Below are 27516 nucleotides of genomic sequence, written 5' to 3'. Positions count from 1 at the left end.
CAGCCGAGTGCCAGGAGAGAGAACAAACGAACGAATCCCCTGACTATTTCAGATGATCTAGTTCCAGTTGGGTAGCTAACACATTTGTATATTTATGAAGCCATGAATTAATTGGCGGGGTAGAATCTTAATCACATGCACCGTCTCCTGAGGGAAAGAATTGATTGTACAAGAGTTTCCCAAAAAAGTTCACGTAAGAGATTCATTATGCGTTCCCTTGTTTTGACCTACTTGACACAAGCAGACAGCGGGCATGGCCAATGGCGCGGCTCCCACCAAAAATGTAAGAGTCTGTGTTCTTGGCCGAAGAGACAACATTTTGCTATTTTAAAGGTTTTTTTCTGCAACTCTACACATTTCCCACATAAGGAGAGATCATTTTACAGTTAGACTGTGTGTGTGTGTGTGTGTGTGTGTGTGTGTGTGTGTGTGTGTGTGTGTGTGTGTGTGTGTGTGTGTGTGTGTGTGTGTGTGTGTGTGTGTGTAACTGTGTGTAACTGTGTGTAACTGTGTGTAATTGCTTACTTGTGTATGTGTGCAAACTATAAAAACAGAAAATAAGCAAGGGGGCCATCATAGCAGGGACATTGTTTCAACCTCAGCGTGTTCCTTCACAATGACATCCAGATGCCAACCCAGGCATGCTCTTCTGATCATTTCATACTAGTCCTTCATGCTAGAAAAAAAAACAAGGCATCCGTGACAATGTTTTTCTGCTTTCAATTAAAGTCTGTGATACGTTAGGAATATTCTAATTCATCTTTTAAAACCTTGTTCAGTGAAACATAAAGAGATGCAACTTAGATGCATAAGTCAATTGTAAAATACTTTGTGGAACTACTATTGAGTATAATCACCCAGAAAAGCTGCAGACCTATCGTTGCCTTCTCTGTGACATTTTATGTGATATATGCTAGAATTAAAACTGTGGACTTTCAGAATATTGAGCTATTTTCCTTAGAGGCTATTGTTTGACTGACTGACAGGTCTAGACTCAGAGACAATCAGCCAAGCCTCCTAGCCTCTCATCAAACAAAATCAAATCTCCATGGTGATTGTAACGTTAGCAACATGCTAACATCGGGGAGCAAAATGGACTTTCTCTATAAAATCACAAATCCCAGTTATAACAGAAAAGGGATATGCTGTAGTGTACATATCTGTGCAGTATCACCCGACAAGCCAACGCCCCAGAACATGCCCTAATAAACTGAATCTAGTATCACCCGACAAGCCAACGCCCCAGAACATGCCCTAATAAACTGAATCTAGTATCACCCGACAAGCCAACGCCCCAGAACATGCCCTAATAAACTGAATCTAGTATCACCCGACAAGCCAACGCCCCAGAACATGCCCTAATAAACTGAATCTAGTATCACCCGACAAGCCAACGCCCCAGAACATGCCCTAATAAACTGAATCTAGTATCACCCGACAAGCCAACGCCCCAGAACATGCCCTAATAAACTGAATCTAGTATCACCCGACAAGCCAACGCCCCAGAACATGCCCTAATAAACTGAATCTAGTATCACCCGACAAGCCAACGCCCCAGAACATGCCCTAATAAACTGAATCTAGTATCACCCGACAAGCCAACGCCCCAGAACATGCCCTATTAAACTGAATCTAGTATCACCCGACAAGCCAACGCCCCAGAACATGCCCTAATAAACTGAATCTAGTATCACCCGACAAGCCAACGCCCCAGAACATGCCCTAATAAACTGAATCTAGTATCACCCGACAAGCCAACACCCCAGAACATGCCCAAATCAACTGAATCTAGTGTCACCCGACAAGCCAACGCCCCAGAACATGCCCTAATAAACTGAATCTAGTGTCACTCGACTAGCCAATGCCTCCCTAATCAACTGAATCTCGTATCACTCGACCAGCCAACGCCTCCACAACGTGCCCTAATAAACTGAATCTAATATAACTCGACTAGCCAATGCCTCCACAACATGCCATAATAAATTGACTCTAGTATCACTCAACTAGCCAACGCCCCCACAACGTGCCCAAATAAACTGCATCTAATATCACTCGACTAGCCAACGCCCCCACAACATGCCCTAATAAACTGAATCTAATATCACTCAACTAGCCAACGCCCCCACAACATGCCCTAATAAACTGAATCTAATATCACTCAACTAGCCAACGCCCCCACAACATGCCCTAATAAACTACATCTAAACCCAGATTCTAAACCCAGATTCTAAACCCAGATTTGTAAAATGGGTAAAAAGGGTAGCAACATGGCACAGGGAGGAGAAGAGTAGAGATGTATTTATTTATGTCTGTCTGTCTGTCCCTCCCTCTCTCACTTTCGCTCTCACCCACTCTCTCTCTCTCTCTCTCTCTCTCCCACTCTCTCTCCCTCTCTCTCCCTCCCTCTCCCTCTATCTAGGGCCGTAGCTACATATGAGGACAACTAGGTCCCGACCTTGGTAATTTCTTCAAATAGAGTGAGGCTTCTCTGCTGTTTTGGTCCCGTGGCTTCCACACTGTGAAGTGAATCTGTACACATGCGATCTGTGTGTGACTGTGGGAGAGTGAAGTCTTGCATCTCACTCATTTTCTGTGGTGCTGCTCATGGCAACGTCGTTTGGCAACGTCATCTCCCCAATTTTGTGATATCCGATTGGTAGTTACAGTCTTGTCCCATTGTACGGACTTGCGAGAGGCGAAGGTCGAGAGCCATGCGTCCTGTGAAACACGACACTGCCAAGCCGCGCTGCTTCTTGACACACTGCTCACATAACCCGGAAGCCAGACGCACCAATGTTTTCGGAGGAAACACCGTACAACTGACGACTGTGTCAGCGTGCATGCGCCTGGCCCGCCAGAGGAGTCGCTAGAGCGTCGGGAGGCCTGCTGAGTCTACCTTAAAAAATGTTGGATTGGTAAATGAGTCTAGTTAATCTAGCCAGCTGTAGTAATCATGGCCCAATTACTGACCGGGCACATGGGGCACATGCCCAGGGCCTTAACCTTCAGGGGCCCACATTGATTTTGTTCTCATTCTCACTCAGATATCATATTAACATGGCATAAGTCATGACACAATGTGTAGAATTGTAGGAAATTGTAAGAAAAATGCACCCTTCACTTCACAGCCTTCTCTGAGAAAAGGGTACAAATATAAGCTATAAGGCAGGAATCACAGGCAAGCCTCCTCTGTCCCACTATACTGACCTACTTCACAATAATACAGCCCATGCTGGTTGCCCAGGCTGTCCTAGGCCTACCCAAGCAACACAGGGGATGAGGGATGCCAGTACAGGAGTAAATCCAGAATAAGGTGAGAAGTCTCCCTATCAAATGTCCATAATGTAGCCCTACATTACCTGACTACATAGGTCCTTATTCAATCTGAACCATTATCAGTGATTGCAGAGCCAAGTCCTAATCTAATGAGAAAGTAGCCCATTAATTTAGGGAGATAATGAATCTGCTCACTCCATTCTGTTCTGGCTGTGCAATAATGAATATGCAGGAATTACTTCCTGTTCTTTCATTCCTCAGAGATGGAGATAGGGAAGAGGAGAGATAAAAGCCTGTGAAAAGCAGGACACAGCTAAATGTGTCGTCGTACTCCTCTCTCTCTCTCCCTCTCTCCATCTCTCTGCCTCCTTAAATGTTTCATTTATTTAAGCTGGGAGAAAAACCAGAGCCCAGTCGTTAAGGAAATGGAAAAGGCACTGCCTCACAGAGAGAGAGAAGAGAGAGAGGGGAGAGACAGAGAGAGAAGAGAGAGAGAGGAGAGAGAGAAGAGAGAGGGGAGAGACAGAGAGAGAAGAGAGAGAGAGGGGAGAGACAGAGAGAGAAGAGAGAGAGGGGAGAGACAGAGAGAAGAGAGAGAGAGGGGAGAGACAGAGAGAGAAGAGAGAGAGAGGGGAGAGACAGAGAGAGAAGAGAGAGAGAGGGGAGAGACAGAGAGAAGAGAGAGGGGGAGAGACAGAGAGAGAAGAGAGAGAGGGGAGAGACAGATAGAGAAGAGAGAGAGAGAGGGGAGAGACAGAGAGAGAAGAGAGAGAGAGGGGAGAGACAGAGAGAGAAGAGAGAGAGGGGAGAGACAGAGAGAGAAGAGAGAGAGGGGAGAGACAGAGAGAGAAGAGAGAGAGTGGAGAGACAGAGAGAGAAGAGAGAGGGGAGAGACAGAGAGAGAAGAGAGAGAGGGGAGAGACAGAGAGAGAAGAGAGAGAGGGGAGAGACAGAGAGAGAAGAGAGAGAGGGGAGAGACAGAGAGAGAAGAGAGAGAGGGGAGAGACAGAGAGAGAGGGGAGAGACAGAGAGAGGGGGGAGAGACAGAGAGAAGAGAGAGAGGGGAGAGACAGAGAGAGAAGAGAGAGACAGAAAATACTGATTCACCTCCATCTCTCAGACACAAAAGTCCCTGGGCTGCTAATGTGCCTGTCTTCCTGTCTGTCTCTCTGCCTGCCTATCTCCATTTTGCAAGATAAAATTGAAGAGAGTGAGGAATTTATGGTTGCCATACAAAATAGGAAACAGACAAAAATCTAAATGAAAAAAAGACTGGGGCTAAAATGAGTGAGTACAACAAGTGGAAAAGCAGCTTATGCAAATGTCTGTAGTAATAACAGCATTGATGCAGGCAGCATTAGAGGGGGAGATATAGGATATGAATGGTACTAATTGCGAGCAGGTGGGTGGGACTGACTCTGCTCCCCACACATTCATTCTAATGGGGGAGGTTTGGGTAATGGACGGAACAGGCACTGGTGGTGATGACTAAAGGTAGATATGATGCGACTAACAGCCAACACCGTTGAGGGAAATAGTCTCTTAGCAGTGTTTCTTCACCCCACTAATCGCTACTTTGTGTGTCAATCATGATCAAACAGACAGATTCACCGCTGAGCTAACAGAACTGTTCTTTACCCCATGGATAATTAAGTCAAATCAGTAAGAAGGTCAGGCATATTATTCCATACAAGAAAGAGATATACTATGAGTGAGAGGAGACAGCTCGCAAGGGTTCTAGAGTCACAGATGTGCTTCTCTCCACAGCTCAGTCCGCTATGCTGGGAGGCTGTGTAGAGTAGACCAGTGTCTGTAGCTCACTCCGGGGTCAGAGCTCAACGTGTGATAATAGTCCCTTCTCCCCAGATCTATGATTCCCTCTACGGGATGTCCCCCTGACATGAGGTGCTAGTGCCCCCTTGTGATGCGACATCTGTTCAGTATTCACACCCAAGCACATCCTGGGTTCGAATATACAGTTCCTCTCACATGCCTCCAACACCAGCCAAGACATCACGCCATCAGATATCAAATCTAACGCCAAGTCACTCATCAGAACCCTAAACCCCGAAGGTCTGGTCTGAACCTGGGACCCATGGCTGTGATAAGAACGATAGAACTAATCTTGAACCATACATCTCTTTAGACAAACCCAACCACACAACAGGCAGGATCAAATTCATTCATTTTTCTATCTACTGACAGCCAGGGAACAAAATGTAATTGAATAAATAATGCTGCAAGTAATATACTTTCATCCATTCAGCGAGGGAGGAGCATTCATTCTTGTTTAAGCTCAATGGAAACCTTCATTTTATTGCTAGGCACAATGACCACCCAGACAATTTAAGGTAGGGAACCAGACATGTAAAATACCTGCTTGGATTATTCACTTTTAATGGGAAATCCATGGGTGGCTGCATGTAAACGCTACTCCACGAAATATGTTTTAAGAAAGTCAATATTTGAGTTACCTAAGACGATCCTGAGTAACGTTTTAATGTTCAGCCAAAAAGAAAGGGGGGAGACCCATTTTCTGGGCTGTCGGATGTCATCGATGAAAAATTGCTCATTTATTGTGAGCTGCATAAGTGTATGACAGTCAGAAGAGAGAGATAGAAGGGGATATTAAGTATGTAACAAAGAGCTCCCAGACAATGAGAGCCATTCACCATAGTGACATGGCATGCAACATCACACCCAACCTAACTACTTTCCACTTTTGCTTAGCTGTGCCTTGACACATAATACAATTGCTTACCAATCACATTTCTGAATACATTTATCTATCTATGCTGACATGAAACTGGCTGAAGTAATGAAAAACACTTTGATTCAAAGTACAGACCAAGGCATTTGTTTAATCCCCAGAGATCTCTACAGACAGATCTGTCAGGCACAGGTTGAGACAGGGCCCAAAAGATTGACATAAACGTCCAGAGCAAAAGATACAACGCTCTGTAGTGAAACCATGGAGACGATCAATCTGCAACAGTCTGATTCCTTCCCCCGCTAGCTACCCTCTGCAACATCACAGAGAGACGGAGACAAAGGACGAGCCATATGACTGAGAATAGAATAGAAGAGCAGAGGAGAGTGAGTTGGGGAGATAGGGTTGTGGGGCAGGCCTAGGGCTGCAGGAATAAAGTGTTCCCGTATGAGAGTGCACCTGGCCCTCGTCTGAAGAGCAGGCAAGTGTTCAACAGCAGAGATGTAAAACAAGAGTTCTCAGACTCTAAACCTGCCAATCTGCCTGTCTGTATCTCTCTCTGTCTGATTCTCCTTCTTTCTCTCAGGCCCTTTCTCTCTCTCACACTGTGATTTTATGTATTACTGTCAGCCATAGAGAGAGATCCTCTACCCCCTCACTCTCTCTGTCTCTCTCTCTCCATTTCTTGTCCTCGCTATGTCTCACTCAAGTCACTCTCCCTCTATCACACTCCCTATTTCAACTATGAGCCCTCCTAACCTTGTTTCATCTCTGTCTCTCTCTGTATCTCTGCCTGTCTTTCACACTCCCTCTAAAACCCTAAGCTATAAATTAAATCTCTCTCTCTCTCTCTCTCTCTCTCTCTGTTTCACAAACACACATACACAGCAACAGCTTCTCACTCGGCTGGCAGGCGAGGGCACAAATTAGCATGGAATAGCAGGCTGTGTTTTGATGAGCTAATATCTGTCAACCAACCTCCAAGCCTGTGACCATGACACTATAGCCAAGCTTTACACACACACACACACACACACACACACACACACACACACACACACACACACACACACACACACACACACACACGCACACACACACACACACACACACACAGGTTTGGCGTATGTGATGCTCCATCATGCATGTCAATATCAGAAGCCTCCTCCCTAAGTTTGTTTTACTCACTGCTTTAGCACACTCTGCTAACCCTGATGTCCTTGCCGTGTCTGAATCCTGGCTCAGGAAGGCCACCAAAAATTCCATACCCAACTATAACATTTTCCGTCAAGATAGAACTGCCAAAGGGGGAGGAGTTGCAGTCTACTGCAGAGATAGCCTGCAAAGTAATGTCATACTTTCCAGGTCCATACCCAAACAGTTCGAACTACTAATCTTAAAAATTTCTCTCTCCAGAAATAAGTCTCTCACTGTTGCCGCCTGCTACCGACCCACTCAGCTCCCAGCTGTGCCCTGGACACCATTTGTGAATTGATTGCCCCCCATCTAGCTTCAGAGTTTGTTCTGTTAGGTGACCTAAACTGGGATATGCTTAACACCCCGGCAGTCCTACAATCTAAGCTAGATGCCCTCAATCTCACACAAATCATCAAGGAACCCACCAGATACAACCCTAAATCTGTAAACAAGGGCACCCTCATAGACGTCATCCTGACCAACTGGCCCTCCAAATACACCTCCACGACCACCCCTCATCACTGTCAAACGCTCCCTAAAACACTTATGTGAGCAGGCCTTTCTAATCGACCTGGCCCTGGTATCCTGGAAGGACATTGACCTCATCCCGTTAGTTGAGGATGCCTGGTCATTCTTTAAAAGTAACTTCCTCACCATTTTGGATAAGCATGCTCCGTTCAAAAAATGCAGAACTAAGAACAGATATAGCCCTTGGTTCACTCCAGACCTGACTGCCCTCGACCAGCACAAAAACATCCTGTGGCGGACTGCAATAGCATCGAATAGTACCCGCGATATGCAACTGTTCAGGGAAGTCAGGAACCAATACATGAAGTCAGTCAGGAAAGCTAAGGCCAGCTTCTTCGGGCAGAAATTTGCATCCTGTAGCTCCATCTCAAAAATGTTCTGGGACACTGTGAAGTCCATGGAGAACAAGAGCACCTCCTCCCAGCTGCCCACTGCACTGAGGCTAGGTAACACGGTCACCACCGATAAATCCATGATTATCGAAAACTTCAACAAGCATTTCTCAACGGCTGGCCATGCCTTCCGCCTGGCTACTCCAACCTCGGCCAACAGCTCCGCCCCCCCGCAGCTACTCGCCCAAGCCTCTCCAGGTTCTCCTTTACCCAAATCCAGATAGCAGATGTTCTGAAAGAGCTGCAAAACCTGGACCCGTACAAATCAGCTGGGCTTGACAATCTGGACCCTCTTATTTCTGAAACTATCCGCCGCCATTGTCGCAACCCCTATTACCAGCCTGTTCAACCTCTCTTTCATATCGTCTGAGATCCCCGAGGATTGGAAAGCTGCCGCAGTCATCCCCCTCTTCAAAGGGGGAGACACCCTGGAACAAACTGTTACAGACCTATATCCATCCTGCCCTGCCTATCTAAGGTCTTTGAAAGCCAAGTCAACAAACAGGTCACTGACCATCTCGAATCACACCGTACCTTCTCCGCTGTGCAATCTAGTTTCCGAGCCGGTCACGGTGCACCTCAGCCACGCTCAAGGTACTAAACGATATCATAACGGCCATCGATAAAAGACAGTACTGTGCAGCCGTCTTCATCGACCTTTCCAAGGCTTTTGACTCTGTCAATCACCATATTTTTATCGGCAGACTCAGTAGCCTTGGTTTTTCTGATGACTGCCTTGCCTGGTTCACCAACTACTTTACAGACAGAGTGCAGTGTGTCAAATCGGAGGGCATGCTGTCCGGTCCTCTGGCAGTCTCTATGAGGGTGCCACAGGGTTCAATTCTCAGACCGACTCTTTTCTCTGTATATATCAATGATGTTGCTCTTGCTGCAGGCGATTCCCTGATCCACCTCTACGCAGACGACACCATTCTATATACTTCCGGCCCGTCCTTGGACACTGTGCTTGGACACTGTGCTATCTAACCTCCAAACAAGCTTCAATGCCATACAACACTCCTTCCGTGGCCTCCAACTGCTCTTAAACGCTAGAGTCGGCTTTCTATTCCGCAACAAAGCCTCCTTCACTCACGCCGCCAAACTTACCCTTGTAAAACTGACAATCCTACCGATCCTCGACGTCATCTACAAAATAGCTTCCAACACTCTACTCAGCAAACTGGATGCAGTTTATCACAGTGCCATCCGTTTTGTCACTAAAGCACCTTATACCACCCACCACTGCGACTTGTATGCTCTAGTCGGCTGGCCCTCGCTACATATTCGTCGCCAGACCCACTGGTTCCATGTCATCTACAAGTCCATGCTAGGTAAAGCTCCGCCTTATCTCAGTTCACTGGTCACGATGGCAACACCCACCCGTAGCACGCGCTCCAGCATGTGTATCTCACTGATCATCCCAAAAGCCAACAACTCATTTGGCCGCCTTTCGTTCCAGTTCTCTGCTGCCTGTGACTGGAACTAATTGCAAAAATCGCTGAAGTTGGAGACCTTTATCTCCCTCACCAACTTCAAACATCTGCTATCTGAGCAGCTAACCGATCGCTGCAGCTGTACATAGTCTTATCGGTAAATAGCCCACCCAATTTTACCTACCTCATCCCCATACTGTTTTTGTTTATTTACTTTTCTGCTCTTTTGCACACCAATATCTCTACCTGTACATGACCATCTGATCATTTATCACTCCAGTGTTAATCTGCAAAATTGTAATTATTTGCCTACCTCCTCATGCCTTTTGCACACAATATATATAGACTCTCTTTTTTTCTACTGTGTTATTGACTTGTTTATTGTTTACTCCATGTGTAACTCTGTGTTGTCTGTTCACACTGCTATGCTTTATATTGGCCAGGTCGCAGTTGCAAATGAGAACTTGTTCTCAACTAGCCTACCTGGTTAAATAAAGGTGAAATAAAAAATAAATAAAAAAATAAAATAAAAATCTGTCTTTCTTTCTTTCTCTCTCTCTCTCTCACTCCTCTTCCTCTCTGTCCTCTCTCTCCACTCTCTCTCACTCACTCCTATCTCTCTCACTCCATTCTCCATCTCTTTCACACTCCTCTCTCTCTGTCTCTCCTTTCTTTCTTTCTCTCACTCTCTCCTCTCTCTCTCCCTCACTCTGCTCTCTCTCTCCTCTCTCAATCTCTCTTTCACTTTATTTCTCTCTCTTACGGCTCTCACTCCTCTTGCTCTCTCTCCGCTCTCTCTCTCACGCCTCTCACTCCTCTCTCTCTCACTTTCTTTCTATCTCGTACTCCTCTCTCTTTCACTTTATTTATTTCTCTCTCTCACTCCTCTCTCTCACTCTCTCTCTCTCACTTTCTTTCTCTCTCTCTCTCACTGTCTCTCACTTTCTTTCTTACTCTCACTCCTTTTTCTTTCTCTCTTCACTCTCACTCATCTCTCTCTCTCACTCCTCTCTCTCTCCCCTCTCTCTCTTTCAATTTATTTATCTCTCTCTCACTCCTCTTTCTCTCTCTCCTCTTGCTCTCTCACTCCTCTCACTCCTCTCTCTCTCTCTCTTATTCCTCTCTCTCGCTCTCTCCCCTCTCTCCTCTCACGCACTCTCTCTCTCTCACTTTTTTTCTCTCTCTCACTCCTCTCTTTCTTTCACTCTTTCTCTTCATCTCTCACTCCTCGCTCTCTCTGACCCAGAAGCATGTGGAGCTAAGCCACCAGTTTCATTCTCTCTCCCATAGAGACCTCCACACCAGTTAAAAAAAGACCCACTCTCCTATGGAGAGGAGAGAGAGAGAGCGAGGAAGGAGTAGGGAAGGAGAGAAGAGAGAGAGTGGGAAACACTGGAGCTTCATTAGGATGGATAATTAATATGGAAAAGAGAGAGTGCCTCTGTTTCCCATCCAAAAACTCCTGAATTCCCATAGAATAGAATATGACACAAACAACACAAAGACAACCTGACGAAGGCAACTGATTTCCCTTCATCCCTGCTGTTTAGACATAACAGCCTCCATCTCCAGAGCTGTGAGAGAAAAGAGGAACAACAGAAGGGCTCTCCACGAAGATGGCCCTGATGATGGAGCAGCATTTGGGCAATGTTTTGAGAAGCGTTCGTCAAATCCACTAAGAACGGTACTTACCCTGGCTTAGAGTCTACTGCCCCCCCTATCACTCTGCCTGTCTCATCACTGTCCTCCTCCTCAGACATAAGCCTGGCAGCTAGAAGAACCAATGTCCTACAACCAACCTCCACACACCAAAAATCCCCAATAAATAGAGAGGATGTCATGCACCATGAAAGGAGACAGTGGAGGTCAGGTTTGAGACATGACTTTTGATGACAACAGAGGATTGTCCTTGTCCTTGAAGGCCTTGATTAGGGTTGCAAAGCTACCGGGAATATACCAAAGTTACCGGAATCTTCTGAAATGTTGGTAATTAACATGTAATTTATGGCAATTTATGGTAACTTTGGTAATTTAAACTTGAATAACTTTTAATAAATGTATTCATGCTATTTTTTTTAAATCCTCTTATATTTTTTTATTTTTTTAATCTATTTTACATTTAATAAGGCCACACAAAGGGGCAGAGATCATTACAGACACCTGTGATCATCCGAAGTACGCAAAAAGACCACTAGATATCATCTTGTAAAATATCCTCCAAAAACTTGTAAGTTACCAAAATTTGGGTACTTTACTGTTAAACTAAAGTTTTTAGTAATATACCCTCCCTTTGCAACCCTAGTCTTGAGGGTGTACTGGATGTTTGTCACACTGTGAATGTATCTCTCCATTTCCCCCCTTCCTCTTCTTCTAATGGGAGAGATTCACGCTGGAGTCACCCAGCGGTGACACATAGAGAGCCTCTCAGACACCGATGGCTGTGCCCTCTGCCACCAGGATGAGCCCATCAGAGAGAGGGTGGGGGAGGAATGAGAAAGTGGGAGGTAGAGAGAGGGGGAAGGGTTGTTTTGACTTCAAAAGAGCAGCTAAAAGCCCTTTTGTCACATCTGCTCCTGCAACGCCCTCTACTGCTCAACCTGTGTCTCCTTGACCGGCCGCCACTCCCCCAGTACTCTCTCTCTCTCTCTCTCTCTCTCTCTCTCTCTCTCTCTCTCTCTCTCTCTCTCTCTCTCTCTCTCTCTGTTTTATTGTGTGGGCAGAGACAGGTGTGCTGGAGTCAGAGCAGACCAGCTGCAACGTGTTCCATAATCAAGACCTCTACAAATACTCAGCCCTGCCACTTCCACGCTGACCGATCGTAATTTCTGCTCAGTCAGTCTACGTTTCTAGCTGTTTGTTACTATTCGGATCCTGTTATCCTGTTGTGCCTGTTTTCCTTGCCTGACGCTGCTTTCCTCTCTGCTACAGTTCTGCCCGCTCTGACTCTGGTCCCTGTCTCCAGTCCCACATCTCGTCATCCTGCTACTCTGTCCTGGATTCCCCACTCTACTACTCCCTTGGAATCCTCTGCTTACCCTGTCTCAACCCCTCTTGCTCCAGCCTCAGCCTCCGCACCTGGTTTCCAGCAACCTGCCCGAACTTCTCCTGACCTGCACTCCATCTCCCCCTGTGTTTCAATAAATACTTTGGTTACTTCATCCCAGTCTCCTCGCCTGAGTCTGCTCTTGGTTTCCCCTGTTCCACTCCGCGTAACAGTATGATCTGTCCATGGAGATGAACCCAGTAGACTCTGCTACTCTCCAGCAAACCCTCGTTGGCCAAGGCGCACTGCTCGAGGAACATGACCAAGCCCTGAAGACCCTTCTGGAGCACATCAAGGAGCTTTCACAGAGCCTGTCTGACCTACAGGGCTGACCCTTCACCCAGAGCTCACAACCAGTTCCAAGTCCTCCACTCCCAGAGCCGTTTGCTCCAACTGCCGAGCATTACTATGGCAACCTTGGAGCTTGCAGAGCCTTTTTGGTACAATGTTCACTAGTATTTGAGCAACAGCCCTACTCTTCTGCTAGCGAACGGGCCAAGATTTCCATTCTGATTGGCTGCCTCCGTGGAGCAGCGCTTTCCTGGGCCACGGCGGTGTGGGAGAGTCCCCCATCGGCTTCTTCTACTCCAGATTCATGGAGGAGATGAAGAAAGTCTTCGACCACCCGGTCTGCGGTAAGGATGCAGCTAAACGACTCCTGTCCCTCCGTCATAGCCCCCATAGTGTTGCTGAGATTGATGTGAGTTTCGCACCCTCGCCCCTGAGAGTGGCTGGATTGAGGAGGCCCTTCAGGGAGCATTCCGGAACACACTCACTGAGATCTTCAAGGTCGAGTTGGTGTCCAGGGATGAGCCTGAAGGACTTGATGAACTCATCTCTCTCACTATCCGCATCGACAACTGTCTCCGTAAGCAGTGGAGGGAGAGGGTAGGTAGGGTTGCATGTCCCATAACATCTGCTTCTGTGCCTTGTCCTCCTTCTCCGACTGCATCCCATCCCCAGGCTCATCCTGATCCTGAACCCATGCAGCTCGGCCGGGCCCGTCTCTCTCCTGAGGAGAGGCAATGACGAATCGGTGCTAGGAGCTGCCTATACTGTGGCCAGGTTTGTCACTTTGTCTCCACTTGTTCCCTGCGTCCAGCAAAAGAGGGGGCTCGGCAGTAGTGGGGGATATACTGTTGAGCCAAATCGCCTGCCCATCTTCCGCCAGACCCCTGCTTGAAGGCAACCTTATGTGGCAGAGCCAGGCTTTTCCTCTGTCTAATCTCATCGATTCAGGCGCCAACGAGAACTTCCTGGACCGAGGTGTTGTTGCCCAGTTGGGACTGGACACTGTCCCACTCAATTGACCCCTCGATGCCAATGCTCTCAATGGACAGCTCCTCGCCCCGTGTCTGTGAGGGAACCGTCCCTGTCATCATGCGTCTCTCTGAAAAGATCAGTTTCCACATTGACTGTCCTTACTCGACTGTCCTGGTTCTTGGTCATCCATGGTTAAAGCTACACAACCCACAGATTGACTGGACCACCGGAAAGGTAACCACTTCATTTTGAAGAGTTAATTTTGTCACTCAACTTGTTTACATTTTGTCCTTCCCCCTGCCTTGTCTGTGCCCCAGTTCATTTCAGAACCTCCGGATCTGTCATCAGTCCCTCCCGAGTATCACAATCTAGCTCCTGTGTTCAGCAAGCACCATGCCCTGTCGCTGCCGCCTCATTGGCTGTACGACTGCGCCATTAACCTCCAGCCTGGAGCTCCTCTCCCCAGTAGCCGGTAGTTTAACCTCTCTCGCCCCAAGCAAGAGGCTATGGAGAGGTACATCCAGGATTCTCTGGCTGCAGGACTTATCAAGCCATCTTCCTCCCCAGTGGGTGCTGGGTTTTTCTTTGTGAAGAAGGATGGGTCACTGAGGCCGTGCATAGACTTCCGTGGGCAGAATAATATCACTGTTAAGAACAAGTACCACTTGCCACTCATCAGCTCTGCTTTCCCCCCCTCCATGGTGCCACGATGTTTACCAAACTCAACCTCTGGAATGCCTACCACCTTGTCCGCATAAGAGAGGGGGACTAGTGGAAGACTGCATTCAACACACCACTTGGTATCTTTGAGTATTTGGTAATGCCTTTTGGTCTTACTAACGGAACACACTCACGCTCCTGCTGTTTTCCAGAACCTAGTCAATGACGTGCTGAGGGATGTGATTGGATGCTTTGATTGTGTCTATTTAGATGACATCCTGATTTTTTTCCAAGGACCCTGAGGCTCACCAGTAAAACGTTTGGAACTCCTGGCAGTTGAGCTGGCTCTAGAGGAATTGCGTCACTGGCTGGAGGGCTCTGTAAACCCCTTCATCGTGTGGACTGACCATAAAAACTTGTCCTACATCCAGACCGCCAAATGTCTGAACTCCCGGCAAGCCAGGTGAGCCTTGTTCTTTGGTAGAATCAATTTCACACTCACTTAATGCCCCAAGCCTGATGGCCACTCTCGCCAGTTCACCACCGACAACACGGGTACCGAGCCAGAAGCCACTGTGCCATCCACCTGCAATGTTGCCGCCGTCACCTGGGAGATCGAGTCCCGTATTCCGCCAGGCTCAGCAGAACTAGCCTGACCTAGGTAATGGTCCTAGTAATGCTCTGTTTGTTCCAGATTGTGTTCGCTCTGATGTTCTTCAGTGGGGCCATTCTACCCACCTCACCTGTCACCCTGGTATGAACCTCACCTTCCTGCGTCAGCGCTTTTGGTGGCCCACCATGGAGAGAGATGTCCGGGGGTTTGTCTCAGCCTGTTCGGTTTGCGCCCGGAACAAAACCTCCACTAAATCGACTTCCGGTCTGCTGCACCCTCTTCCCATACCCAGTCACCCCTGGTCACACATAGCTCTGGACTACGTCACTGGCCTTCCCCCCAGCTAACGGTAACTCCGTCATCCTCACCTTTATTGGCAGGTTTTCCAAAATGGCTCACTTCTTCCCCTCTCCAAACTCCCGTCCTCCAGAGAGACTATGGACCTGTTAGTAGCCCATGTGTTTGGTCTGCTTGGCATTCCCACTGACATCGTTTCTGACAAAGGTCCCCAGTTTACCTCCCAGGTATGGAGATCCTTCTGTTCAGCTCTTGGTATCAATGTCAGTCTTTCTTCTGGATATCACCCCCAGACCAACGGCCAGACCAAACGGGCCAACCAAGAGATGGAGACTGCCCTACGCTGCTTGACTTCTGCTAAACCTTCCTCCTGGAGCGCTCAGCTACCCTAGGTTGAATATGCCCACCTCACCAACGACTCATCAGGTATGTCGCCCTTCGAGTGTGCTCTGGTTTACGAACGCCCCTTGTTCCCTGCCCAAGAGGTTGCGGTTCCCTCTGTCCAGGACCATCTCAGCCGTAGTCACCGTACCTGGAGGAAGACCCGGGCTGCCCTTCTTCGTGTCTCAGACAGGACCCAGTCCCAAGTCAACCGTTGCCAGGCCTCAGCTCCAGACTAGACCCCAGGTCAAAAGGTATGGCTCTCATCGAAGGACCTGCCATTGAAGGTAGCATCGAATAAAATTTCACCCCGAATCATTGGTCCCTTTGAAATTGACCGTGTCATTAACCCCTCTGCGGTGCGCCTGAAACTCCCAACCTCTCTCAGGATCCAACCTAACTTCCATGTATCCCTGATTAAACCTGTCTGCTCCAGTCCCCTGTCTCTTCCTGCAGCAGCTCCTCCACACCCTCGGCTCATCAATGACCATCCTTCCTGTACCGTCCAGCGGTTTCTGGACGTGCGCCATCGTGGCTGGCAGTACCTGGTGAACTGAGAGGAATACAGGCCTGAGGAGCGCTGCTGGGTGCCCCGCAGTCACATTCTGGACCCCTCCCTCTTACGGGATTTCTATACCTCACACCCAGATAAGCCTGATCGGGCTTATCTGGGTGGTGCCAATAGAGGGGGAGGGGTAATGTCACATCTGCTCCTGCAACGCCCTCTATTGCTCATCCTGTGTCTCCTTGACCTGACGCCACTCCCACAGTACTCTCTCCCTCTCTCTCTCTGTGTGTTTGTGTGGGCGGGGACAGGTGTGCTGGCAACGTGTTCCATAATCAAGACTTCTACAAATACTCAGCCCTGTCACTTCCACACTGACAGATCGTCATTTCTGCTCAGTCAGTCTCCGTTTCCAGCCATGTGTTACTATTCAGATCCTGTTATCCTGTTGTGCCTGTTTTCCTTGCCTGACGCTGTTTTCCTCTCTGCTACAGTTCTGCCCGCTCTGACTCTGGTCTCTGTCTCCTGTCCCACATCTCGTCATCCTGCTACCCTGTCCTGGATTCCCCACTCTACTACTACATTGGACTCCCCTCCGGACCTGCTTACCCTGCCTCAACCCCTCTTGCTCCAGCCTCAGCCTCTGCACCTGGTTTCCAGCAACCCGCCCGAGCTTCCCCTGACCTGCACTCCATCTGCCCCTGTGTGTCAATAAATACCTGGGTTACTTCATGCCAGTCTCCTCATCTGAGTCTGCTCTTGGGTTCCCCTGTTCCACTCCGTGTAACACCTTTGAAGGCTTTGTGGATATACTTGTAAAGATCACTTTCAACAAATCTTTCTTTTCATACCGGTACGCTTATAGCTACAGTATGTACCTAGTATGTGATACTGGTAGGTCCTCATAGTCTGTGGAATGTTTTATGTAGTGAATATAGGTGATTATCCTACAATGCCCTTGCCAATTCTTAAGGTCTCCAAAAGCTACACATTGAAACAACATATTAAGAGACAGCACTTCCTCTCCAGTTTTGTGTCTTTAACAGATACAAATGATTAATTACTGGCAAAAATTTCTCACTGGCACTAGTGGTATCTGCTTTAATTCCACTTGGTTTAATTCCACTCCAATTTGCATACCGCTCAAACAGATCCACAGATGATGCAATCTCTATTGTACTCCACATTGCCCTTTCCCACCTGGACAAAAGTAACACCTATGTGAAAATGCTATTCATTGACTACAGCTCAGCGTTCAACACCATAGTACCCTCAAAGCTCATCACTAAGCTAAGGATCCTGGGGCTAAACACCTCCCTCTGCAACTGGATCCTGGACTTCCAGACAGGCCACCCCCAGGTGATGAAGGTAGGTAGCAACATATCTGTCATGCTGACCCTCAACACTGGAGCCCCTCAGGGGTGCATTCTCAGTCCCGTTCTGTACTCCCTGTTCACCCCTGAATGCATAGCCAGGCACGACTCCAACACCATCAAGTTTGCAGACGACACAACAATGGTAGGCCTGATCACCGATAACGATGAGACAGCCTATAGGGAGAAAGTCAGAGAACTGGCCGTGTGGTGCCAGAAGAATAACCTATCCCTCAACGTAACCAAGACTAAGGAGATGAGTGTGGTCTACAGGAAAAGGAGGACCGAGCACGCACCCATTTTCATCGACGGTGCTGTAAGGTTGAGAGCTTCAACTTCCTTGGTGTCCACATCATCAACAAACTAAAATGGTCCTAACATACCAAGACAGTCGTGAAGAGGGAACAACAAAGCGTATTCCCCCGCAGGAAACTAAAAAGATTTAGCATGGGTCCTGAGATCCTCAAAAGGTTCTACAGCTGCAACATCGAGAGCATCCTGCCTGGTTGCATCACTGCCTTGTATGGCAATTGCTCGGCCTCCGACCGCAAGGCACTACACAGGGTAGTGCGTACGGCCCAGTACATCACTGGGGCTAAGCTGCCTGCCATCCAGGACCTCTATACCAGGTGTTGTCAGAGGAAGGCCCTAAAAATTGTCAGACCCCAGCCACCCCAGTCATAGACTGTTCTCTTTAGTACCGCATGGCAAGCGGTACCGGAGTGCCAAGTCTAGGACAAAAAGGCTTCTCAACAGTTTTTACCCCCAAGCCATAAGACTCCTGAACAGGTAATCAAATGGCTACCCGGGCTATTTGCATTGTGTGCCCCCCCAAACCCTCTTTTACGCTGCTGCTACTCTCTATTTATCATATATGCATAGTCACTTTAACTATACATTCATGTACATACTACCTCAATTGGCCTGACCAACCAGTGCCCCCCGCACATTGGCTAACTGGGCTATCTGCATTGTGTCCCACCACCCACCAACCCCTCTCTTACACGACTGCTACTCTCTGTTCATCATATGTGCATAGTCACTTTAACCATATCTACATGTACATACTACCTCAATCAGCCTGACTAACCAGTGCCTGTATGTTGCCTCGCTACTGTATAAAGCCTCGCTACTGTTATTTTTCACTGTCATTTTACTGTTGTTTTTATTTCTTTACTTACATATTGTTCACCTAATACTTTTTTGCACTATTGTTTAGACCCTGTAAGTAAGCATTTCACTGTAAGGTATTCGGCGCACGTGACTAATAAACTTTGATTTGATTTTGTTGCCTTGGTGACATGCGTGTCTGGAAGTATGCGGCACAAAGCCACCCTTTGCCCAAAACTACCCAGAAAGCAGTGCCTTAAAGGCTTGTGCCTTACCTGCCAATGAGGAGGAACTCTCCTCCAGCCACACCCAGACGTCTCATGGCCATTAGGAGGCCGCGTACAGTCATTCCCTCACAGAAACACACCACCACGCGAGCCTTGGGCAGACGTTCACGGAGCTTCTTAAGCAGGCGGTCAAAGTGCTTCTCCCCAGCGTTGCTGTAGATCTTGTCAGAGTGGGCGATGCACAGACCCTCCTGGGTGGCCAGCTCCTTGAAGGCCTCCATGCCACTCTCCCCATAGTTTCCTAGGGTTCAGAGAGGAACAGAGGGGTAAGTCACCACTGCAGACACAAAATGGCCAACGAGGAGTCACCATTTTGGAACAGAAAATGCCCAAGTTCCTCCAGGCTGATAGTGACTGGATTCAGCCATACTAACAACTGTGGTAGTCTGATGACTTTGAGTCATCAGGCCGTGAGTGTATTGTGACTGTGCTGCTGTCCTGATCCATCTTCTGATATAGCCAGATAGTCTAGTGCCTACTGATTGCAATCAGGGATGCTGAATGGGGTGGAGAGGACTGCGCTACATTCTCCCATGATAACATCCTAATCAGTTGTACAATATTTGCAATGCTGTCTTATTTTACATAGATAGACTGTGTCTGAAATGGCATCATATTCCCTATGCAGAGTACTGCTTTTGACCGGAGCTGATGAAGCTCTGGCCAAAAGAAGTGCACTGTAGAGGAAGGGTGCCATTTGGGACATAGTCCTAGTAGTGCATGGAGGATGCCCGCAAAGAAGATTATGTATATTCAAAGTGCTGGCTTCAATCAAAGATGTGTCTGCAATGTTAATGCAGTGCCTTTGTTTACACAATCATACACACCTGTCTTATTCTGAAAAATGAGAAAGGGCTGAATTGGCAGCACACTAATGCATTACTCTGGCATGATATTATAGACTAGGCTCCAATTGTTAGTTTGCCAGTATAGCAGTTCTATCTGAACAGGTGAATTCACATAATGGTTGATCAATTATAAACCCCTTAGATTCATAGCATTTCAATGTAAGGATTTCAGTGTTGTATTCAGTCAAATTTTTCATATCAATTAACATATTCATTCAATTTTCATCTCACCGCAGATACTACACTTTTAACCAATCCAAAAGCATTCCCAAAGTGCAGAAACACCATTTACCCAATACACTTAATATTCTAAACGTCAAATAGGCAAGTAGGCCCATAGTTCAAACTGAAGAGATATGCTTAATTAGATCCAATGAATCCAATGTTGTGGCCATCACATTGGGCAAAATGGTCCTTGTAGAAGATCAAAACAGTGGCCCTGTACTGTGGCTACTACACATACTGTTATCCTCCACTGTTTTTCCTTCATATAAAACACCCTTACTATGCCAACACTCTTATCTTTGGTCCCAGTGGACTGCTACCTACCAAGTCTGGTGACAGTCAGATACCTGGCACCCCCTAGCTGAGCCTCATGGCACTTCACCTCCACTCTCTTCTGGCCCTGCCTGCCCCTCAACCTGACCGTGACCTGTGAACTTTGTGACCCCCCTACAGGTTTCTAGTCTTTAAAAAACAGACCCGAGGTAACACAGTAACAAAGGTCTGGTTTCAATGAGGGACTCTTTTGGCATAGAGGAACTACGTCACTGCCTCAACGCTAATAAGAGGAATAAAAACCTTCTGAGGAATCTCCCAACAAATCATGATGCAGACATGCCAAAACGTCATGATTCAAAAGCAACGTTTTCAGGCACAACCTTTACAGTGGTTTTGGTTAAGATAGTTGATGCATACTAGCCACTTGTGGAAATCACTCATTAAAAATAACCTCTGTGATTTCCATCTTGCTAGCGACTATTTTATTCAAGCGGATAAAGTAGTAGCATAGGCAGTGACGTAGTTGCAAAAGAGTCCATCATTGAAACCAGACCTTAGTCACTGTGTTGCCTAAGGTCTGCTTTTCTAGACAAACGGGTTTCTAGGTTCCACCTTTACAAGCTGATTCAAAGTTCGACCGTCCCTTTAGGGCCTGTCTATCACATATCCCTCTAACAACTCTCAGAATTCCTTAGTGGCCATACACTCCGCCTGTCAATCATTACCTACTCTCATCATTAGGTACATTTCATTGAGGTTTACGCTGAGGAGCCTTGGCTAATTTCTAATGGCAGAGATTTACTTGTAGTAACTACAATTTAGCTATCTCCACATCTCATTCTACCCTCTTCCACTTACAATAGTGGTAAACTGGTGAAAGAGTTTTATGTGATTGAGTTACATGGTGTGTGTTTGCATTGTGGAGTACTCTACTGGTATATTAACAAGTTCAGCACCCTGGACAGCACACTCACAAACAGCCGATAACACCTTCAGACAAGTGCTGCTGAGAAGCTATGTGGGCTGCTGTATTGATGTGCTGGTATTTCAGGTATTGAGGGGCATTGCCAGAACCCCTTTGCAAGCTGTGCTTAGACTACACATCCCTTCCAACCAGGGGTTAGATATGATGGGAAACACCCTCAACACAGTAATTCCTCGACATCTGAATAGCAATAACACAGATGGGAGTTGATTTCTATCAATACACATAACGGGGGAACTTTTGTATGTATTAGTTACACACATAGAATTAGAAATATTAGTATAGATGGACCAGCGGGATTCTATTTCTATGATTCCACCCAGAGATACTTTAAATTACTATTTAATGATGTGGTTCCACCACCTGTAACCCCAGCCTGATAGTAGGCTACACCGCACAGAGCAGAGGGGAAACAGTCCATTAGTGCCCCTGTTGAATATGATAGGCTGATTGATTAATTAAGACATGCTTAGGAATAATGAAGATGACAGAGCATGACTGTTATTTTCTAATGGAATAAAATTAGCATCAAATTTAACATCCTGGGAGACAGAACATCTAGCATCTAATTTCCTTTTAATATAAATAGATACCAATAAACACCCAAATGCATTTCCATTCTGATAACATTGACCACAATTTTAGTAAATTGTGGCTTGAGAGATTGGATGTGTTGCTGAGGTGTAGGTGTGATGAACGGCTAAAGAACCGACTTTGCCTGTGGTGTGTGAATACTTATACTGCACCAGATGTATCGTTCTGTCTGCAGAGAGGGAATTCCATTACACAGCAAGTTTCCCTCCAAAGCAATATTGCACATAGGAGCACACCCATAGGGAGGACGACAGGGAGAAGGACACACATGCTTGCTAGCAAGTACTTATCTGTGCACAAACCACATTAACAATTTATCCACCACCTCTATAGCTAGGCATATTTACCTTAAGCATTGATTTCTTATCTCAAACCCAAACACATACGAGACAAAATCAACTTGACAGCATGTAAAAACCCTCTCCAAAGCCGAGCCAGTCCTCCTATGCCTACTGGGCCTAATCCTATCCTACCCCACACACAGCTTTCAGAACCCCTGTGTTGAGTGGGTTGAGTGACTCACCCTCCGTGTGCACCGCAGACACGTAGGTCCAGTTGTAGCGTTGGACTATGTCCAGCATGGCCCGGGCCTGGAGCGTGTCAGAGGGCACGACCCGCAGGAAGTACTTAAACAGAGTCTTGTCGCTCAGGTCGATACTGGTCGCTGAGTAAGCAATCTGAGGAATGTTGAAGAGCTGTAGGAGGTTCTGTACCTGGATGGCAACGGAGCTGGAACCCGGCCCAATCACCCCCGCAATAGGCTTCTTGGAGGGCGGGGGTTGATTGGACGGCGTGCCGTCTATGCACCACTTGGAGCCATCCTTGTCATCCCGGATGGAGATGAGGGAATCCCGGATGAACTCAATGCTCTGCTCCAGGGCCACGGAGGAGTGCCAGCAGGAGTCCCGGATCTCACAGCCCAGGCTGATGTTGGGGAGCAGGAAAGGGTCGGAATTGATTCTGTCCAGAGTGTGGAACATGGCTTCTACCCGCTGGATGCCGTACTGCTCCCGAACATCCCCACACTTTCGATCAGCCACTTTTTCAGCAGACGGCTGGTGGTGGACGGAGAAGAGGGCACCGATTATCACATCTCCATCCATCCGGGCCACTGAGCGGGGTGCGGCTCGCGGGACTGCCGACCGCTCATAGATGTTGCTTTTGTGGGACAGCACGAGGACGTTGAAGAACAGCGTCGGAAGACACAGGAGCGCGAGGAAACCCATATTTACATGTGCCATATTCCACATCCTGTGAGCGGTGCCAGCTGCACGGATATACTATCCGCTCCGAGCAGTTGAGCAGAAACGTTGACAGTCTCTCAGTATATCCACGTTTAACCCAGTGACCATAGTTTGGAAACACAGCGCCCTGAGCATATCCAAACAGACCTGGAGAGAGATCATAAAAGATCAAGCAAGATTGTGAAGGCATCAACAGATATGCAATGTCTTACAGTTATCATATAGTCTCTATATATACACGGGTTTGAAAATAATGGTGGCCCTCGCAATAAACACGAGCATATTCTTATTAAATTGACTAGGTTCATAGCCCAAACACAACATGCCTACTAGAAATAAGGCTAATTCAGTATCCATTTGCAAACAAGAACTGCAGAACATAAAATAAGAATTCGATTAAATTCAATATACTTTATTTATCCCACGGGGGCAATTATCATTACAAGTTTATTGAGAATAACACTGAAGTCAATTTTTTTAGTCGTTCGATTGTCTCCGACAGGTAACATAAATTATAGCATACTTAAAATTTGAGACAGTTTATCATCGTTTCCCCCAATTTCCCCATAAGAGCATATGGCAATCGTACGGTCCATTGAGAAACCGAGTTGCCTGGAAGGCAATTTCAGCACATTGGACAGCGCACTAACGAAGTCATACGATAATTGAGGAAACGGCGTCGTACAGGTGCTGCTGATGTAGGCTACTGCCTAGTGAAGCTATGTGCTGGTATTTCCAAGGTTTAGAAAGTATCTAATTGAGTTCCTAAACCAATCAATGTCCATTTATATTCTCTTCATTAGACACTACTGAACAAATCCTTGATACCCAGTCTGATGACATGGAACATCGTTTCTCTGAGTGGTGTGAAATTATATTTGAACATACAGATCAGATTTCCATGCTGTCTCTTGGTATATAAGCCATATATCATGCTCTGTACAATCCAACACGCAGCATGCAATATTTTTCACCCTCATCTGTCCGAATTCCTTGCTCACAAACCTCAGTGGCCTGATTCCAAACATTCAATGATATTGCATTATCGAACAGGAGAGAAGCCGATACATAGTCCTTACACTTTAGCTGTCCTTGTCACGAGCATATCAAAACCGACACCTGCCCTAACCTGTACATCTCTTCTTTCATAAATTAATTTGGGAGAAAAACTTGGGACGTACCTGAATCCGCGAGACATATCGCGTGTCTTGCTCGGTCTTCTTTGCAGCGCGGTCCTTGGCTTTGATAGTTGAGTTTGTATCGCTCGAACGGACGTTTTTTTCTCGCTCCTCCAGTGAGAGCACGAGAGCCCCCCACCCCTCCTCTTCTTCTTCTCTCGCTCTGACAGTTTCTCACCACATTTCATAAACCGGGTCATAAAAGCTGCATCCTTAATACGGCAAAACGCTGAACGTTTAAAACCCCACTACAGGTCACTTATTCTTAGACAATAGACAATGGTATCATTCTTCACACGAGGGTTAATCAGCTTCAAACTGGTGCCGCAATGGAGAGTTGAGCGGTGCGCGAGCCGCTTAGACACGTAAGATAAATGGTGTTTGTCTACAGAATCGTGACCCTGCCATTACCCCATGCCACAACGGGACCCGTCTCACAGCTAAAACACATTCAGTGTGAGAATACCCCATTTTTTTGTAAATGGTTGACCAGGTAATGGAGGAATCATCAAACAAATGGTTTTTTTTATATTAAGGGTTGAGAGACCATCATCGTGGTCCACCCTAGCTAATCCACCTATAGGATATACATTGTACATGTTGATCCACACTATCTGACCTTTAAAAGCGGAGGGCACTGGATGGATGCCAGAAATGCCTGCTGTTGCAGTCTGACTTAAATCGAAGTAGTACCCTTTTAAGGAAGCACCTCAAGGTTCGAAAAATATTGGCTTCCCGCCTATATTTGAAGTTGAAGACCTTAACTGGTAGCTGGTGGCAGAAGAGATAGATTTAGTTAATTGGTAAAAGTCAACTGGTATTTTGCAAATGCGAAAGTTCTGCAATTTTTGGAGGGGTGCTTGGTTTAGTTGGGTCATTTCTGTGCCCAAATGGGTTTGGGCGACAGCAGAGGAATAACTGTACATAATATCAAACAGCGTTTGGAAAAATAATTAGAACTAACAAGGACTCCACGAAGCTAGAGAGGGGCGTGTTCCGTGGGCACGCAGGGAGCCAGTAGCAGAAGGCATTTAATCAGTAAACAACCGGAGCGCATACGAGGACATGTCTCCCTGACACGCACCCCGTGGAGTGTGGATATGGAGACCACGCATAATTATGTATGTGTCTGAGAGAGAGAAAGAGAGAGCGAGAACACTTAATAGGAATGGTTGACACACGGCGTTAGCCTACTGTAGTAGCCTGCCTACCTATTTGGTGGTTGTGACTAGCAACGACCTTAAGTTACTTTTCGTTGCAGGTTAGGAGAGCATTTTAGCTGACCCGTACCCTTTTTCTCACCTTAAACTAATTTTCCTATCCTACTACGTTAATTTTCCTAATCTGCTATGAAAAAGTCACTTCTGGTCGTAGCGGTATACCACATAGTCACAACCCTATTTGATAGCCTACCGAGAACAGTCAATGGGATCAGTGATGTAAAGTACTTCAGTAAAATATACTGTAAGGTACTACTTGTCGTTTTTTGGGGTATCTCTACTTCACTATTTATATGTTTGACAACTTTTACTTTTACCCCACTACACGCATAAAGAAAATAATGTACTTTTTACTCCATACATTTTCCATGACACCCAAAAGTACTCGTTAAGTTTGTAATGCTTTGCAGGGCACGAAAATGGTCAAATTCATGCACTTATCAAGAGATCATCCCTGGTCATCCCCACTGCCTCTGATCTGGTAGACTCACTAAACAAATGCTTCGTTTGTAGATTATATCTGAGTGTTGGAGTGTGCCCCTGGGTATCCGTAAAAATGTTTTTTTAAATGGTGCTGTCTAGTTTGCTTAATATAAGGAATTTGAAATGATTTATTCTTATACCTTCAATACTAAAGTATATTTAAAACCAAATACCTTTAGACTTCTAATCAAGTAGTAATTTACTGGGTGACATTCACTTTTACTTGAGTCATTTTCTATTATTCTATTTCTATTATCTTTACTTTTACTCAAGAATAACAATTGGGTACTTTTTCCACCACTGAATGGAATTTAAGATACTGAAGGCTACAGCAGATGTTACCTGAGCACAATGGCGTGACTGTAGGCCAGACAGAACCGTGTGAAAACGCACTAGAATAACATTATAAGTCACTGACTGTCCCACTCAACCATATCCAAATATGCCTAACAGTCAAGACAACCCGAGTCCCTTACAGTACCAGTCAAAGGTTTGGGCACACCTACTCATTCCAATGTTTTTCTTTATTTTTACTATTTAATACATTGTAGAATAATAGTGAAGACATCACAACTATGAAATAACACATGTAGAATCATGTAGTAACCAATATATCAAAATATATTTGAGATTTGAGATTTCCTCAAAGTAGCCACCCTTTGCCTTGATGACAGCTTTACACACTCTTGGCATTCTTCAATGGGCTTCATGAGGTAGTCACCTGGAATGCATTTCAATTAACAGGTCCGCCTTGTTAAAAGTTAATATGTGGAATTGCTTTCCTTAATCCATTTGAGACAATCAGTTGTGTTGTGACAAGGTAGGGGTGGTACACAGAAGATAGCCCTATTTGGTAAAGGACCATAAATATTTGGTAAAGTCCATTTTATGGCAAGAACAGCTCAAATGAGCAAAGAAAAACAACAGTCCATCATTACTTTAAGACATGAAGGTCAGTCAAACCGGAAATGTTAAGAAGTTTGAAAGTTTCTTCAAGGGCAGTCACAAAAAACATCAAGCGCTATGATGAAACTGGGTCTCATGAAGACCGCCACAGGAAAGGAAGACCCAGAGTTACCTCTGCTGCAGAGGATAAGTTCATTAGAGTTAATTTCACCTCAGATTGAATTCCAAATAAATGCGTCACAGAATTTAAGTAACAGACACATCTCAACATCAGCTGTTCAGAGGAGACTGCGTGAATCAGGCCTTCACGGTCGAATTGTTGCAAAGAAACCTCTACTAAAGGACACCAATAATAAGAAGAGACTTGCTTGGGCCAAGAAACACAAGCAATGGACATTAGACCGGTGAAAATCTGTCCTTTGGTCTGAAGAGTCAAAATTTAGATTTTTGGTTCCAACCGCCATGTCTCTGTGAGACACAGAGTAGGTG

At 46.3% G+C, this 27516-nt stretch overlaps 1 protein-coding gene across 2 annotated transcripts in view; it reads right to left on the bottom strand.

Annotated features, from left to right (window-relative positions):
- Positions 1-23267, bottom strand: part of LOC135557752 (metabotropic glutamate receptor 1-like) — a 51597-nt gene extending 28330 nt beyond the window's left edge. For both annotated transcript variants that reach the window (XM_064991320.1, XM_064991321.1), the window contains exons 1-2: positions 22520-23267; positions 19057-19309 (exon numbers count right to left, since the gene is read on the bottom strand). In XM_064991320.1, the coding sequence (XP_064847392.1) occupies positions 19057-19309; positions 22520-23246 (980 nt within the window). In that variant the 5' untranslated portion in view covers positions 23247-23267. The remainder of the gene's footprint in view (positions 1-19056; positions 19310-22519) is intronic.
- Positions 23268-27516: the final 4249 nt, after the last annotated feature.

The sequence above is a fragment of the Oncorhynchus masou genome, chromosome 16 (genome assembly GCF_036934945.1).
Source record: "Oncorhynchus masou masou isolate Uvic2021 chromosome 16, UVic_Omas_1.1, whole genome shotgun sequence".
NCBI lineage: Eukaryota > Metazoa > Chordata > Actinopteri > Salmoniformes > Salmonidae > Oncorhynchus > Oncorhynchus masou.
The sequence above is the reverse complement of the archived record's forward strand: the minus strand, read 5'-3'. Positions and strand labels throughout refer to the sequence as shown.